General features: G+C 40.3%; 2 protein-coding genes and 1 pseudogene across 13 annotated transcripts in view; 1 reads left to right on the top strand and 2 right to left on the bottom strand.

Annotated features, from left to right (window-relative positions):
• The window catches only part of RAD51B (RAD51 paralog B), a 695,021-nt gene extending 680,658 nt beyond the window's left edge, over positions 1-14,363 (bottom strand). For 6 of the 11 annotated variants that reach the window (XM_087856053.1, XM_087856047.1, XM_087856055.1 and 3 more), the window contains exons 1-4: positions 12,950-13,008; positions 9,185-9,292; positions 8,009-8,122; positions 1,824-1,940 (exon numbers count right to left, since the gene is read on the bottom strand). In XM_087856053.1, the coding sequence (XP_087712179.1) occupies positions 1,824-1,940; positions 8,009-8,122; positions 9,185-9,268 (315 nt within the window). In that variant the 5' untranslated portion in view covers positions 9,269-9,292; positions 12,950-13,008. The other 5 variants (XM_087856049.1, XM_087856048.1, XM_087856051.1 and 2 more) reach the window with 5 other exon arrangements.
• Positions 3,042-5,807, bottom strand: LOC148107690 (elongation factor 1-alpha 1 pseudogene; annotated as a pseudogene).
• A 103-nt stretch (positions 14,364-14,466) lies between the features above and the next one.
• ZFYVE26 (zinc finger FYVE-type containing 26) overlaps positions 14,467-17,709 on the top strand; it is a 64,073-nt gene continuing 60,830 nt past the window's right edge. Inside the window, exons 1-3 of one of the 2 annotated variants that reach the window (XM_045807975.2) lie at positions 14,467-14,554; positions 15,052-15,328; positions 16,970-17,048. In XM_045807975.2, coding sequence (XP_045663931.2) covers positions 15,135-15,328; positions 16,970-17,048 — 273 coding nt within the window. In that variant the 5' untranslated portion in view covers positions 14,467-14,554; positions 15,052-15,134. Of the gene's footprint in view, positions 14,555-15,051; positions 15,329-16,866; positions 16,921-16,969; positions 17,049-17,709 lie in introns of those variants that run through there. The other variant, XM_087856046.1, reaches the window with a different exon arrangement.

Below are 17,709 nucleotides of genomic sequence, written 5' to 3'. Positions count from 1 at the left end.
TTCCACCCTCAGCAGGGACTACTTGAGATTCTTTCCCTCTGCCCCTCATCCCCCTCCCCGCTCACCTGTGCCTTCTCTCTCTCTCTAAAATAAATAAATCTATTTTTTAAAAAGTGATGATGTTTAACAGTACAAACTTGTAATGAAAAGTAAATAAGCCATAGCTATCTAATGAGTCTCATGAATATAGACAATAATATTGTACTATAATTATGTAATGTGGTAAATATTGCTACATCGGCAACCATATTACAATATATAAATGTATTAAAGTAACTTGACGAAAACCTTAAACTTACACAATATTACATGTCAAACTTATTCAATGAAAATAAAACATCCTTGGGGCACCTGGGTAGCTCAGTCGGTTAAGTGTCCAACTCTTTTTTTTTTTTTTTTTTAAGATTTTATTTATTTATTTGACAGAGATAGAGACAGCCAGCGAGAGAGGGAACGCAAGCAGGGGGAGTGGGAGAGGAAGAAGCAGGCTCATAGCAGAGGAGCCTGATGCAGGGCTCGATCCCGGAACGCCGGGATCACGCCCTGAGCCGAAAGCAGACGCTTAACCGCTGTGCCACCCAGGCACCCCAAGTGTCCAACTCTTGATTGTGGGCTCAGGCGTGATCTCAGGGTTGTGAGATCAAGCCCCACATGGACCCTACTTGAGATTCTCTCTCTCCCTCTCCCTCTGCCCCTCCCCCCAAAAAGAAAGAAAGAAAGAAAGAAAGAAAGAAAGAAGTCCTTGAATTCTTGACACTTCTTTCAAAAAGCAGAGCCAATTTTCCCTTTCCTTGAATGTGAGCTGTACTTAATGACTTGCTTCTAAAGAAGAGAATGTGGCAGAAGTTAATGGTGTGTAACTTCCACAGCTAAATCATCAAAGGCATCACCACTTCCATCTTGCCTTCTTTTGGATTACTCACCCTGTGAGAAGTCAACCACCATGTCGTGAGGAACTCAAGCAGCCTGTGGACACCCCACCTGGAGAGGAACTGTGACCTCTACCAAGAACCAGCATCAACATCCCAATTATGTGAGTGAGCCCTCTTGGAAATATTCTCCAGCCTCACCAAGCCTTCAAGATACTGCATCCCTCACCGATATCTCTGAGCTAAACCACTCCCAAAGAAACAGAAATAATAAGTATTAATTGTTGTTGTTGTTGTTTTAAAGATTTTATTTATTTATTTGATAGAGAGAGAGACACAGCCAGCGAGAGAGGGAACACAAGCATGGGGAGTGGGAGAGGAAGAAGCAGGCTCACAGAGGAGCAGGGAGCCTGATGCGGGGCTCAATCCCAGAACCCTGGGATCACGCCCTGAGCCGAAGGCAGATGCTTAACGACTGAGCCACCCAGGTCACCTATTAATTGTTGTTTTTAAGTCACTTAGTTTTGAAGTGATTTGTTGTGCAACAATATATAACCATCATATCCTAGAAACAAATTTTATCTATGACAGAAACTAAAAATAGCTCACTTCAGTTTAATACTGTAATTTGCCCACATGTTAATAAAATTTCAAATTTTCCTTCCTAATACACTAGGAAGTGTTCCTTTTTTAATTCCCCCGAATTGTTTCATACTGTTTCATAATATTCATCATTTTCTAAGTTAATCTTAAGAAACAGCAACCTAAGCAGACTTCATGTGGTCAGCAAGGACTGTTTTGAATATCTTTATTTTTGCAAAGCAACTATACTAGATCCTGAGTTGGAGAACCATGCCCTTGAGGTATGAAATACTTCATGTTTTTCAACTAAACTTTTTCCCCTGGGCCTGAAGGTTATAGGTCAATGGGAGGTTTGGAAAGTTTCTCCTTTACCTCTGTGAGGGATCCACAAGCCACACCACCATGCAGGGCTTCATCCAATGCAGAAAGGGTTGTGGCTAAGAATGCTGGTGAGAGAGAGGCAGACGTCCGCATCTTCATCCCATAAGCCTCAACAAGAAAAAGAAGACGTTCTTTTCAATCTCCGTGTCTATTCAAAACCAGAAACCAACTCCAAACCTCAATTTCTAGCAGCTGGAACTCCAATCCATCCCTCTTTTCCTCAAACATTTATTTGTTAAACAAATATTTAGTCCATGCCAGAGACTGTGCCAGACTATGGGGATATGACAGAAGAGATAGAGGCCCTGCCCTCACAGTACGTATATTCAGCCAGCAACTGAAATCAGAACTGAAAACTGGGCAATTACAATACAGTTATCAGAGATACCATGACAGGGAAAGTGGAGACACAGAGACAGTGTACCTGTTCTATGGATTTTGTGATCCAGGAAGACTTCAGGAAGAGCTGGATGTCTGAGCTAAAATGTGAAATAGCCGTTAAACAAAGGAAATGTGCATGTTCCTGCCAAAGAGACAGAACATACAAAGAAAGGGAGAAAACGGGAATAAAAACTACAAAAAATAAAGAGTTCATTTAGAATGGTTGAAAGATGGAGTGTGGTCACAGTGGGGCCACTGATGAGGCTGGAGAAATAAGCAGGGCCAAATCACGAAAGAGCCTTGTTGAGTCTGGGGTCAATGTGGAGAGCAACAAGGAATGGCATGCTCAAGTTATCTTTCCAAACCAAGGTTGGTCTATGAAGAATAGCTTGAAGGTAGGTATGGTAGCCTGAGAAATGTTCCCCCAAAAGATATCTGCATCAAATCCTTGGAACCTGTGAATGTTACCTTCATCTGAAAAGGGGCCTTTAAAGATGTGATTAATGTGATTACATAACTAGCTAGCAGTGTTTAAGAATGCTTACTTCTGCAATTTCTAAGATTAAAAAATACTACTATTTTATTAAATTGCTCAAATAAACTGAGGTCAAGCCATAGAACTGTAATCATTCATTCATTCATTCATTCAACAAATACTGAGTACCTACCACATACCATATACTATGATAAACTCTGGGAAGAGAAACAGAGACGGTTTCTAATCACTTAAAATTTACAACTTAATAAATCTATATATCAAATCTAAGGCCTTTCTGCTTCTGTGAGGATGTAGGAAAACCAGTATATTAATATTTATAAGCCATAAATGTGCCCACTTCTGTCCAATCTCTCCTATTAAATTCTTAGATGATTTAAACCATAGATTATTACATTTTTCTAAGGCTATACTCAGGTACGTTAAAAAAAAAAAAAGAAAAGCTACAGAAAAAAGTCATGTGGTATGCATCTGATTTAGAAATACCTGAATATTGTCTACAATATATCATCAGGCTGTTGCCTGAGAGGTGGGCCTGGGGACATTTTATCAAATGTGTAAACACTGTCCAGTCTGTCAACATTAAAGTACTTCCTCTGCAACTGTAAGTGCACTAATCACTAGAATAATAGATTTAGTGACACATATAAAAAAGACTAAAATGAACGAATAGAGTAAGACTTCAGAAATGATAATACGTATATAAATGAAATAAAAAGGAATATTTTGGTATGCCACTCCACCAGTTTTTCTTCCATGTTGGTGGCTGCTTCTTCTCAGACGCATCATTATTTAATCTGATCTCAAAGTGTTGGCTTCACTCAGGACTTGGTGTTGGATATGCTTATCTCATTATCATATTTACATTGATGACTCCCAAATGCATACTGCTACGACAGACCTCTCCTTCAGACTCCAGGTCCATGTATTGAATTGCCTGCTTTGTGGATCCATTCATTGTTTCATAAGCACCTAAATTCAACAAGTACTAAATTAAATTCATGATCTGCCTCCCTCAAGCCTGATCCTCTCCCAGCATTCCTCATCTTAGGAAGTGATACTACCCAGTTTCCCAAAACAAAAAATCAAGGAATCATCTGTCACTTTCCTGTATCTCACCACCACCCACTGGCAAACAATCACCAATCCTATTGATTCTGCCTCCTAAATATATCTCATAACTACTGACATGATGCCACCTGCACTGACACCACACTAATAATGCATGCCACAAACACTTTCTGTCTGGAAAACAGTAGTAGATACCCAACTGGTCTTAACGAATATCTTCCTGTTCCTTTTCAATCACTTATCTATGTTCAAGACTGAGTTGTGGTGGGTTTTTTTCCCTCATTAAACTTTTGTTTTAATGGGTCTCAAAATTCTGTGACAGATTTTTGATCAAGTTGTTTCCATTAAAAAGTACTAATTCTAAAAAATTAATAACTTAAAACTGCCACACACACACACACAAAACAAATGGTCCACAAAACATTCTCCTTTCCTTCTGAGGGTTTTACAATGCATTGTTATCATTAACCAGTCTTTAACTATTAAACTTAATTGGCCAATTGACACAAATAGTTCTGAAACCGTTCTTCCACCGCAGATTAAGACTGGGGTGGAAGGTATTGGGGATAATATTCATTTAGCCTTCTGAGCTTTCTGGGCAGACTTGGTGACCTTGCCAGAGCCAGCTGTCTTCTTATCCACTGTTTTAATACACCCACAGCAACCATCTGTCTCATGTCACTAACAGTAAAACGGCCCAGAGGGGGCCAGTCAGAGAACACGCATAGGCTTGCCAGGAACCATATCAACAATGGCAGCATGACCAGATTTCAAGAACTTGGGACCATCTTCCAGCTCTTTCCCAGAACAACGATCTATCTTCTCCTTCTGCTCAGCAAACTTGCAAGCAATGTGAGCTGTGTGACAATAGAACACAGGTGCATATCCAGCACTGATTAAGCCTGGATGGTTCAGGATAATCACCTGAGCTGTAAAGCCAGCTGCTTCCGTGGGTGGGTCATTTTTGCTGTCACCAGCCACATTGCCACGATGAACATCTCTGACAGATACATACTTGACACTGAAGCCCACATTGTCTCCAGGAAGAGCCTCACTCAAAGCTTCATGGTGCATTTCAACAGACTTTACTTCAGTTGAAACATTGACTGGAGCAAAGGCGACCACCATGCCAGGTTTAAGAACACCTGTCTCCACTCGGCCCACAGGGACGGTACCAATATCACCAATTTTGTAGACATCCCAGAGGCAGACAAAAGGGCTTGTCAGTTGGACGAGCTGGTGGCAGAAATGCAATCCAGAGCTTCAAGCAGTGTGGTTCCACTGGCATTCCCATCTTTACATGTGACTTTTCACCCCCTGAACCGAGGCATGTTAGCACTTGACTCCAGCATGCTGTCACCATTCCAACCAGAAATTGGCACAAATGCTACTGTGTCAGGGTTGTAGCCAATTTTCTTAATGTAGGTGCTGACTTCCTTAAAGATTTCCTCATATCTCTGTAGGGTGGCTCAGTGGAATCCATTTTGTTAACACCAACAATTAGTTGTTGTACACCCCCTGTGTAAGCCAGAAGGGCATGCTCACGGGTCTGCCCATCAGTGGAGACACCTGCTTCAAATTCACCAACAGCAGCAGCAACAATCAGAACAGCACAGTCAGCCTGCGATAGGCCTGGAATCATGTTTTTGATAAAGTCTCTGTGCAAGACTGAGTTTTTAAAAACAAAGATTATACCCTTTTATGACTTTTTATTACTCTCAGAATAAAGTTCAAAATCCTTTACGCGGTCTGCAGGCTCCATGATGTGACTCCTGCTTACTTCTGACTTCATCTCCGAGGTCAATCTGCTCCTCACCACTATGTTCCATTCACACCAGCCTGATTTTACTGCTGGGAAGCACCATTCTCCTTCTCCTCACAGGGCCTTTGCACTTCCTGGTCCCACTGCCTGTAAACTCCTCCATGCTCACCTCCTTTCTGACCTTGCCCATCTCTTCCCTATTCATCCTTCAGGTTTTAGCTAAAGTGTCACTTCCTAAGGGGAGCCCTTCCCAACCCCCGAACTAAGTAATATACCCTGTTATTAAGCTTCAGAGCTTTTTGTACTTTTCCTTGATAGGATTTATCATTACTACAAATAACTGTTTATGTAATTGTATGTCTAATGTCTGACTTGCACTAGACTGTAAGCTGCATGAGGGCAGGATGTTACCATGTTCACTACAAGATCCCCAGGACCTGACAGAGTACCTGCCACATGGCAGGCACTCAATAAATACTAGCTAAAGGAATATATAAATGAACAAAAAAATCTTCCCTGGAAAGATGAACTGAAGCTAAGCCAATGTTTAAACCAAGACTCAAATCCACAGAATGGTACAGGAGTGAATGTACAACAAAGGAGAAAGATGGCTTCCTGAGCCAGCATCTGGAATGGTACTGAAACCGAGGCTGAAACGGTAGCAGAAGTGGAGACTAAAGGTGAATTTCCTGCTCATGCTCTCTTCTTTAATTCTCTAACTAGAAATATGGCATAGATATTGACCAAACAGAATGACACACATCAAACTAAAACACTTTCTTGGTGCTTTACAAGCTTCAAAATACTAACAAGTTAATTTGAACCTGGTCACAGAATCGTCACTTACTATTTTAGCCCCTTTCTTCTCCCATAAAACAAGGTGAGCTGTTCAAAGCTCCAAGGTCAATAACAAAGCTAAAACAGTGACAATCCCTAACTCCAATTTTAATTCTTCTGACTACTCTGCCTATGAAGTATTTTCTTAGATCACAAGCTAAATCTGAACAAAAGAAAATACTTTATCTATTCATTAATGTCAGAAATTTCAAATGACACTAACATCCCTTACTTCCTACTTCACAGAATTGAACTCCACTTTATTGCTCAGTGGTTAACAAATTTCAATATAAGATGTAAGGTAAGTAATCTATAATCCACCTAAATAAATAAATCTGTAAAGCACTGAACAGACTTCTAGGCACTCTTATTCTCGGAAAACAAGATCTTTTCTACCATACACTAAAACCTACATGTTGAAAATCTAAAATTATTAAACAGAAAGTATAAATTAATAGTACAACTTGATGAGGATTTGTTATAAAAGACTTTAACTCTTCCCAAGGGTGAGTAAAGTTTTTGGGCACCGGGTGGCTCAGTTGGTTAAGCAATTGCCTTCGGCTCAGGGTGTGATCTGAGTGCTGGGATCAAGCCCCGCTTGGGCTCTACACTCAGCAATGAGTGTGCTTCTGCCTCTCCCTCTGCCCGTCCCCCAACCTCATGCTCGCTCTCGCTCTCCCTCTCTCTCTCTCTCTCTCTTCTCTCTCAAATAAATAAAATCTTCAAAAAAAAAAAAAAAGAGTGGGGCGCCTGGGTGGCTCAGTCGTTAAGCATCTGCCTTCGGCTCAGGGTGTGATCCCTGCATTCTCGAATTGAGCCCCATGTCAGGCTCTTCTGCTGGAAGCCTGCTTCTTCTTCTCCCACTCCCCCTGCTTGTGTTCCCTCTCTCGCTGGCTGTCTCTATCTCTGTCAAATAAATAAATAAAATCTTTATAAAAAAAAAGAGTGAGCAAAGTTTTTAAGTATTATTTATTCAATCAATAAGCAAGTGTAAATTCAGTATGTGTACTTCATGATGTAGACTGATGATGATAAAAGTTAGTATTACAGAGACAGGGACATTCTAATTTTACAAGTATGTTAAAATTTAACGTGAGGTCCACAAATTCTACCCAAACAAACAAAAGACAAAGATGACCTTTTGAAATATCACTATTAGCTACAGAAAAAAAAAACTTCCTGCTGCTTTCTCATTCCCATAATTAGGAACTGTCTCCCAGGAGCTAATAAACTGCATAAATTTTTCACATATATTCTCATTAAAGGACTAACTCAATGGTGATGGTCAATATTTTTGAGGTGTTCATCTCTATTTTTGCTTTTGCCTCATCCCCAAAAAGATCTTATTTTTTTAAAGATTTATTTATTTGAGAGAGAGAGAGCACGCACATGCATGCACACACAGAGGTAAGAGGCAGAGGGAAAGAGAGTCTCAAGTAGACTCCACACTGAGAATGGAGCCCAACATGGGGCTCAATCTCATGACCCTGAGATCATGACCTGAGCCGAAACCAGAGTTGGTTGCTAAACCAACTATGCCACCCAGGTGCCCCCTAAAAAAGATTTTAAATGAGATAAAGAATTGTCTCAAAAATCATAACCAAATAATAATAAAATACATATATATACCGTTTGCATCTGTGGGGCACAGGCCCTGCTGACCATACATAGAAGTTCATGAACCCCTCCATAACTAAGGCCAGTCATCTTCATAAGCTCCAGTGGGGAAAGACATAAAAAGTCCTAGAGACATAAAAAGACTATTTTAAACATACATGTGCAACAAAGATACTGGAATTAAAAAGAAACTTTTCATGGACACTATCCATGTGTAGATAAAGCATAATTCATTGTAGATCACAGATTTATATGTTTCTTATAGTATTTCCCCCTACATATGCCTTAACTGAAAGATACGATGCCATAAACTTATCTTCTCATTCTCCAATTTAGTTAGCATATACCAGAGGACACATCAAGTAACATCACATAGCAGCAGCCTCCAAACCAGGTGTATATGAGCACTGCCCTATGCTGGAGTTGGGACACAAACAGACACCAGAAAGTATGAGGTTGAAATGGGTTTCTTTCTAAACTATGAGATCATTCACAGGAAGTATTTAATAATTGAGACAATAAAACTATGGAATGAAATGTTAAATCTCATACTTTTAAGAGTGTTTTCAAGTATGAACATGAGGATTATTAAGTGTATAACAGAGGAACCAAAAATACCATTAACACACAAAGCAATTTTTTAAAATTTCAGCATACTCTGAAAAATTGTTTCATTAAGGATTAAATCCTAACATAAAACCTTATTTAACCTAAGAGGGATCTACTTCACTATTGTGCTTAAAAATGCAACATCTGCTCTACCCATTTATCTCATTCACTGGAAGGAAAATTATTCTATTAATTTCTCTTGCTTGGAAGAGACATTATCCATTTTGAATACCATCTCCTCACTTAAGTCCTATTTCTCATGTAACTGCAAAATTTCTTTCAAGTGGACAAAACTTCTCTAGAATCCCAAATAAATGGCGTGAGTATACTTCACATTATGCTATAAGCATTCTCCCCTGACCCAAAATGCAAACGTATTGGAATCTGGATAAATGAAATCACATTTGGAAATACAACCTAAGTGGCCTGTTATTTTAAACTAGTTTCTGGAGAAGCACTATCATTTACCTTTTTTTTTTTAAGTTAGATTTTCATATTTCAGGCTTATTTTGGAGTTATTAAATTTAAGATTAATTTGTACTTTAAGTTTCTCCATGAGAAAAAGTATATAAATTTTACCTGACAGGTAACAATCTGATGTCTGTTCAGACGGTCACACAGCTCTTGTGATAAACCCACTCGTCTGAGTTTCTTGCTACCCATGCCTCCAGATGCAGCAGAAAAGACCTGAAAAGAATTGGAAAAAGGCATAAGCAATAGTAGACAGGCTATCCAAAACATACTACAAAATAAAAAAACTCTTCAAGCTTCTCCAGATGCAAAATGAAATGTATAGTATCTAAAATATTACTGATAGGGACACCTGGGTGGCTCAGTCCATTAAGCGATTGCCTTCAGCTCAGATCATGATCCCAGGGTCCTGGGATAGAGTCCTGCACAGAGCTTTTTGCTCAGCGGGGCTTGCTTCTCCCTCTGCCTGCCTCTCCCCCCTGCTTGTGCTCTCTGTGACAAATAAAATCTTCAAAAAATAAATAAATATTACTGATAAAATAAAGGACTGCTACAGAATCTTTCTAAATGTCTGCCAAACATCCACACAGAGAAACAAGACAACGTTAAGAATGTGCATTCCACACAATTCTTTGATATTTCTTACATGAAAATAAGAACACTTCACATTTGTATAGCATCTTAAGATCTTCAATGCATTTATAAATTTTATTTGGATACATAATTAACCCTCAAAGAATATTTCCAAGCAGCACTCCTTAGAAAGCCTTTACTTTCGTTACACTATAACAATAAATTTACTGTGTACCTACTACGTACCAGACACTGTTCCAAAACTTTATATAATTTATCACATTTAATCTTCTCAACAGCCCTATAAGGAAGTTTGATTATTGATCCAATTTTTACACATGAGAACACTAAAGACTAGAAATGTTAGCTATTCCATTGTCACCAGAAAAAGTTAACGGTGGATCCAGAATTTAAGTCAGGAAGTTTGACTCTAAGGCTTATCCACTTAACCATTACACCCTACTACAAGTCCATAATCATACTTAACCTCTCCTTTTTCTACAAGGCAGAGCAAACCTCTGAATCAAATGAGATTTTATTATTTCAGGTCATATTTACAAAGTGAAATTGTTTTTTATTGTTTAGCTTCTCACATTCTCACATGCAATTAAATTTCATTCTTGTTGAACCTCACTAGGCCTAAATGAGGCTCATGAAATATCTTCAGAGAACTAGAACACAATCACTGTGATTCCTTTAATAATGCATGCAAAGGAGAGGCTATGTATCTCACGGAGATGGCAAGATATCCTTTGAATAGAGTAGAAACAGGAACTCTTCATTATTCCAGGCGATAAAGCAATATAGTTATCAGAAAAGGAGTGACATTTTGGGAAAAAAATACATAGTACTGAGAATGTGGACACCAGTTTACTTCCAATACCATGGCCCAAATTTCTACATAACATCTAAATTCTCTGAATCAAATAAACTTCCTCCCTCCCTCTCTCTCCCTTTTCTTCCTCTTCTCTCCCTCTCTCACACACATTCACGTGTGCACACAGACACACACACCTCCCAAATACAAAATACATCCCTCTCATTTCACCTCAGTAGGAATTTGTCAGTATTGATTTGTTTCCCAAATAGTTTACCAAGCGATATTTGCTGTATCATTTCCTAGTGTCTTCACAGATCAGGTAATTTTGGGCAATAACACCATTTAGACTGATAAATTCAATCAAAAAGAGAACCCAAACTATCTGGACTTTAACAAACCAACTCCGCTATCTCAGCCTCATTAGGGCCACTCCCATCATCTGCCCGCACTATGCATACTGCCTCTGGTTATTCCCTGCACTATCAAAAAAAAAAAAACAAAAAATCATCCATTCATTTGCTCCTTCCACAGACACTTCTTCATCACACACTCTGCTGAGCCCTGGGGTACAAGAATCATTTAAGCATATTCCCTACCCTTTGGAAACTCACAGTAAAAGATGAAGAGATATGTATACACAAATAATTAGTCATCCAATCAGTACTGTTATTGGCATTTAACCGTGCTATGGAAGCAGACAGGAAGAAACACAAACTTGTTGGGGTTAACGTAGAGCATGAAATCAGCCATAATACCCGGCTTGCTAAAACCTAACACTGAGGCTGCTGAGGGCAGGGAAGGTTTGGGAGAAGGGCATAGGCCTTTGGAATGCCAAGGCCTGCATGACCACTCTGCTGTTGGAATGCTGAGGGGAGTTGCGTTCCGGAAACTTTCCTAGCCAAACAGCTGCCCTGTGATCTAAGAGATGCAGGCATTGTCCCTTAGGCTGTGTTTAGCAGAACTCGTAGAACACGCAGATTAGCACATTGTATCTTTCCCCTAAACGGATCCTTCCAGTTTCAGTAAGACCCCTTGTCACACATCATGTGCCTGAGGAATAGTGATAAGGATTTGTGATTACCCTGAAGGACCAATAAAAGCAGGAGCAAAGAAGAGCAAAGGATCTTCGCCTCTGAGCTTTTACCCCCTTTCCTTCTCCTCCTTTTCACATCAAAGTTTGGAGTAACCTTTCTTCTGTCGGTACAGGGATTGCTGGCCATTCCTGGCAAAACTGGTCTGCAAAAGTCAGGTCAGTGCCACAATCCTGCCAGAGGTAGCTACCTAAAAATGTACTCCAATCCTGTCACTGTCATCCTTTAAAACTACCCATGGGACCGTCAGACCACGGGATAAATTCCACACTTTTTAAGATCACATAAAGACCCTTCATCAGCTGGCCTCTCACTTCCCTCTCATACATCAGATTGCAAGGCCCAGACCCTGGCCTTCCTGGCAGGTACTTATCTCCTGGTGTCTGTTTCCTCATCCATAAAACAAATTTAAATCAAATATCTACCTCATAAGAATGTAGTGAAAGGTTAAAGGATTTGGATGGTGCCTGACACACACACCTCAAGGTTACCATTTGCCATTATCAATTCAGGTAACAAAACATTTGCCACTTCACTTATCTGCTCTCCAGTCACAATATGTTGGTAGGTTACACCAATGATCAGTCAGTCCTAACTCCTTGACTTTCCTCCACAAAGCCTGCCCCCAACTCACTCTCTTCTCCTCTCCAATGTTCTCATCATACTCGTACATATTTGTTGGATAATCTTTTCTTCCTTCCACAAGGGACTTAAACAAGCATGCCCGCCCACGTAAACAGGGATGAGGGAAGTTATTCCATCCTGAAGATTGAAACCGTCCCTCCTCAACAAAGTAAAAATCCTCACGGAAGATGTTCAATAAAAATTGTTAAGTAACGATAATAGCTAATATTTATTGAGCCCTTACTGGTGCCAAGTACTGTTCCAAGAGCTTCCGTCCTTTTCAGACTAAGGATACTGCGACGCTGAGTTGAAAAACTTGTGCAAAGTCTATCAGTAGCAAATGGTTGAGTCCGCGTTCGAATCCACTGACAGAACTACAGATTTCTCACTTTACGTCTTCTTCAACACCACCAGAAGGCGAGCAGACCCTAAACTTCCCCTGCCGAGACTCCAAACAGCCCTCAAATGAGAGAGGGGAGGTGGGCATCAAGAGGCGAAAATGTCACCTTAGAATCCCCTAAAAATAACTTTTTCCAACAAGGAGTAGCTTCCCAGCATCCCCCACAAAAGGCCACAGAAGCCCCCAGATCCGCGGCGGGGTTCCTGTTAAGATGTCTATGGGCCTAAGGGGAAGTGTACTGGACCAAAGAGAGATTCTCCGCTACCCCGAAGCAATAACACAGACAGGGGCCCAGAGAAGGAGCAGAAAATAATGAGCGCATCCCATTTCCCCACAAGAGCCCCACACACGAAACTTTCCAGTACCGGGTCTGTAGCATCCAACTTTCAAAGTTACCCCACCCCTCAGAGTTCCCCGCGGAAAGTGCCGCAAAGCAACAACCCAAATGCTGATTGGGTTGTCACTCTGGCGAAATATCCAATCAGAGATAGGAAGAGTCCCAGGTTGGCTCCCCTGCTTGCTGGGAATTGTAGTTCACACTATAATCAGTCCTTAAATTCCAGTCAGTTTCTCAATGCATTGATTATCAATATCCTGTAGAGGAAAAGCAGCGAGGAGAGAATGAAGCCAGGAAAAACCTTACTTGAATTGTCTCTTTTCTTTCTTTTGTCACAACCTTTAAAAAATGTGTAATGGACCAGAGAGAGATGTTAGTTTCCAACGAATAGATAAGAATCACCTATCCTAGAAGAGGTTTTGAAAGAGAGCTTGGGTTTATTTTGGTTTGCTTTTTTCTTTTTTTTTTTTTTCTTTTTTTTTCTTTTTTTTAAGATCTTATTTGTTCATTTGAGAAAGAGCGCGCGCGCGCGCACAAGAGCCAGAGGAGGAGGAGCAGAGGGAGAAGCAGACTCCCCGCTGAGCCCTGCTGGGGCTCCGTTCCAGGACCCTGGGGTCATGACCTAAGTAAGCCAAAGGCAGATGCTTAACTCACGGAGCCAACCAGGCGCTCCTGGCTTGCTTTTTTCACCACACTTTGGTGGTGAAATAGTTTGGGAAATGCTAAATGAAATTACTCAAACTGAAAACACGTAATAGGGAAACAAGAGAGTCTGTACTTCAAGGAGACTATAAAGGAAACCAAACAAGTTTCTGTGTAAAAGCAGCTGTGATAAGAAAGCTTAGTAAACTGTTGCTTTAAGACTCGGTTTCAGATTACAGTATTATATTTGCAAAAAAGCTTTTGCTCGTTCTTTGCGCTCATCTCTTGGTGCACGCTTTCTATCTTATAATTTAGCCTACTGCATCGTAATTACTGGTCTGCACTCCTCACTGGACTGTGAGCTCCTTGAGGACAGGGTCCGCAACTTATTCAGCCTGTAAAGTATGGACTAGCACCCCGTTTAATTAACGGTTGTCGCGTAAATGAGCAAATAAATTAACGGAATTAGGCAGAAAATGGGAATTCAGGACGTAGGATTCTGGGTTGTAACAGAGTCCAAATGGATAGAATAACAATGGAGGAGGATCCAGTTTTCCTTGCTCTCGGTATCCCCAAGGCCTGGCAAAACACTGTCACTGGCTAGCACTTTTTAAAAGCTGACTTCAAATTCTAGGGAGTAAAAGGAAAAATCAAGGGACACTGATATTCCTGCCACCTGCTCCGCCAAACGCAAAACAGAAGGTGTTGAGCGGAGGAGTGGTCAAAACTGGAAAGAACGATCCTTATATACCAGATTTATTCTGTCGGTGTCCTAGCTTTCTCTAGTAGAGGAGGTGGCGTCACGTGACCCAAACAAATATGGCGCCTTATTTGCATAGGCCCTCCACTGACCAATAGGAGTAGCCGCTGTCAGTCGTCCCACCCTCCCCCCCACCCCGCCATCCGGCAACCTCCCGAATGGGATCTATCACCTGACTCGGTTCAAACATGGCTGCGCTGGAAGTTCTATTGCTTTGGGCACCGGGTGCGGGTGAGTGTAAGGCGCCCCAAAGAAGGCGGGGGCGCTCTCCACGACCCCTGTAGGGAGCGGCCCTCAGCCCCAATCCCCACGGTCCTCCAGCTTTGATACAGACTCTTCTCCAGACCTCACTCATCTGCCTTAAGAGAGAGCCCAAACTAGGGAGGTTCCTGCTGAATTTCTCATCCTTAAGGAGGCGACCACCTGGGGATTTGGAGCCGGAATGGGCGTAAAGTTAAGTGGGGAATATGAAAGTACAGTTAGGGGTCTGCGCCCCGAGCTAATACGACCATTAAGATTAAATATTGTATGCGTGTTGAGAGATGGGATCCACCCCTCGGGGAAGGGTGGAACGGTGGAACTTCTCAAAAAGAGTAAACACGTCAAATCAAACTTAAAACAATAATTAGAGGAGTAAGTCCCGCTTTTCCCAGCCGGGCTAGTAGTTACTAGTTTGTCTAGTTATAGTTCCTTCCGTTTCGCCTCACTGTGGTGTGTATTGTTTCTAGGAGGTGCTCCACGAATGAGAAAATTGACAATGTGTTCTGCGTAATTCATCTGTTTCTATCTCCCTGCACTCTGTGCTGGGAAAATGCATCATCCATTTGGAAAAGAGGAAACTGCTTCTCAGAAGCAACTTTTTGGGTTTTTCTGTGAGTGCCTTCGCAGAGGAGAATGGGAGCTGGCTCAGGCATGTGTACCTCAGCTACACGAGGCACAAGGGGATATCCCAAAAAAGGTGGAAGATATACTTCAGGCGCTGGTGGTGTGTCCAGATCAGCTGAGGTAAGGGACTTCTCTTCATTCCAGGCAGTCACAAGGCAGGAGACACAAGGTCAGTATTTGGGCTCTGGTCAACGTGCCTCTCTAACCTACCCCCTGAAGAATTATCAGAGGCAGAGTGTATTTCGCATGCTCTGAAAATTTACCTAATATGTGTTTAGTACTTAATCAGTTTTGGCTTTCAATTATCATCTGAAACTGCATTTCAGCCTGGCTAGCAAAGGGTGCCTGAAACCACCATTTCTTGATTATTATCATTAAAGTAGGTGGTGGAACTGCATTGAAAAGCATTTTCTTTGCCTCCAAAAAAGCAAACCCTGCTCTTCTTGCTTATGTAATTGAAGGTATTATAGCTTTAACAAAGGACTGGAAGTCAATTCACTTGAAATTTTTATTTTGAAATAATTATATAAATATTATATTAAAAGTTATATAAATAAGTTTCACATTCACAAAAAGTCCAAAAAAAAAAAATACAAAGAGTACCTTTTCCACAGCTTCCCCCAATTGTGATATCTCATATATCTGTTGTACAATATCAAAATCAGGAAATTGACATTGGTACGTTTCTGTTAACTAGACTACAGACCTTACTAAGTTTTCACCATTTTTTTAACGTGGATTCGTTTTTATGTGTATAGTTCTATGCAGTTTTATCCAGGTACAGATTCATGTAACTACAACTGAAATCAAGATACAGAACTCTTCCATCACCAAAAGAGAATTCCCTCACTCCCTGGGAATACCTCTTTATATTTTGACCCCTCTTTGTACCCTGGCAACCACTGCTCTCTATCTAAATTTTTAATGAAGCTTTTCCTGGCAGTGCTTATTAACAGCTAATGGTATAACAATTAAATGTGCTGTCTAGTCTCTCCCTCACTTTTCCTTACTTTGACAGCTATATTGTATTGTATTAACACACATAGAGACTTAGGTGATTCTTTTTTCCCTTTATTTTTTTTTATTTGGGTTCTAGCCAGTTTGTCTAAATTACTAACTTCAAAGAAAGCGTTATGAATTCCTATACCCGTTTTTAGCATAGAGTTAAAAATAAATTTTTTTAAAAGATTTTATTTATTTATTTGACAGAGATAGAGACAGCCAGCGAGAGAGGGAACACAAGAGGGGGAGTGGGAGAGGAAGAAGCAGGCTCATGGCAGAGGAGCCTGATGTGGGGCTCGATCCCATAATGCCGGGATCACGCCCTGAGCCGAAGGCAGAGGCTTAACGGCTGTGCCACCCAGGCGCCCCTAAAAATAAATTTTTTATGAAGTTCCTTTTTTCTTTAAGACTACTTGATTCAGTTTCTATTTTCAAGAATATACTTTAGGAGCCTTGCTTTTATGGTTTTCTATGAATGTTATTTTGTTTAAAAATAATAAAGACTAGATAGGGAGTTGGAGGTAGGGGTGAGACTTTTTTTCCTTTTTTTTTTTTTTTTTTAATGAAAGCTGTTGGCTCTGTTCTGGTGCTAGTTTTATTGATCTATCATATAATTGAAAACTTTTCCTTAGGACAATGTCTTCTTGCCTGTTTAGGTTTAAAACAGACTGAGCAGTGAAATCCAAATGTTGGGTCACAAAAGAGTAAAGGTCAGTAGAAACTCTTTGTTTAGAAATTCTTTCTTTTCACATTTTTCAGATGTGGACAGGACATCGACCCTCAAAGATTAGCATGGGTCTGGTTTCTTGTACTGGAAAAATGGTTCTCCCAGGAAAAGGTAAGCAGGTTTATATTTCAGATTTTTTTCCTGAGGCCAAGACTGAGAACTTGGAAGTAGCTAAAGATTTCCTTTTCATCTGTTACTTCCTTTATTATGAGGTTTGTCATATTCCCTTCTCAGTATCAATAGTGAGAATGGCTTAAATTTTTATTGCTGTCTCCTTACCTAAATTTATTCATTCATTTACTAGCATACATTGACATGTGATACCATTTAAGGTGATATCATTTAAATACCATTGTGAGTCTTGTGCCTGAACAGGACTTTGCAAAACCAAGTGAAAGTGACAAGATAGCGAATAAAGTATGAATCTCATAATACTCAAGTTATGGAGAATGGGCTGAGCTGAAACCTGGTTGTTCTTCCAAAAATCTCATTGTAATTAGTCCAGTGTAGTGAGTACTTATAGATTTAAACCTCATTGATTAATAATTTAATAATCCACATGAATTAAACTTAAAGTTACCAAATATAAAAACAGAGTGAACAAATTAATCGTGAAAGAAAACTTGCAACAAAGTGCTCTTTTAAAAAAGGTTACCACTAAAAGTCTTTTTAGAAATATGTGATAATTATCAGAAGTTGATATCCATTAGAGGAATTTCTCTGAGACAATTTTGTATTAAGCCTCAGACTTTAAGATTTAAGTGAGGAACCT

This window comes from Ursus americanus, chromosome 26, assembly GCF_024610735.1.
Source record: "Ursus americanus isolate L20-20 chromosome 26, mUrsAme1.1.p, whole genome shotgun sequence".
Taxonomy (NCBI): Eukaryota; Metazoa; Chordata; class Mammalia; order Carnivora; family Ursidae; genus Ursus; species Ursus americanus.
This window is presented reverse-complemented; position numbering and strand designations above follow the sequence as displayed.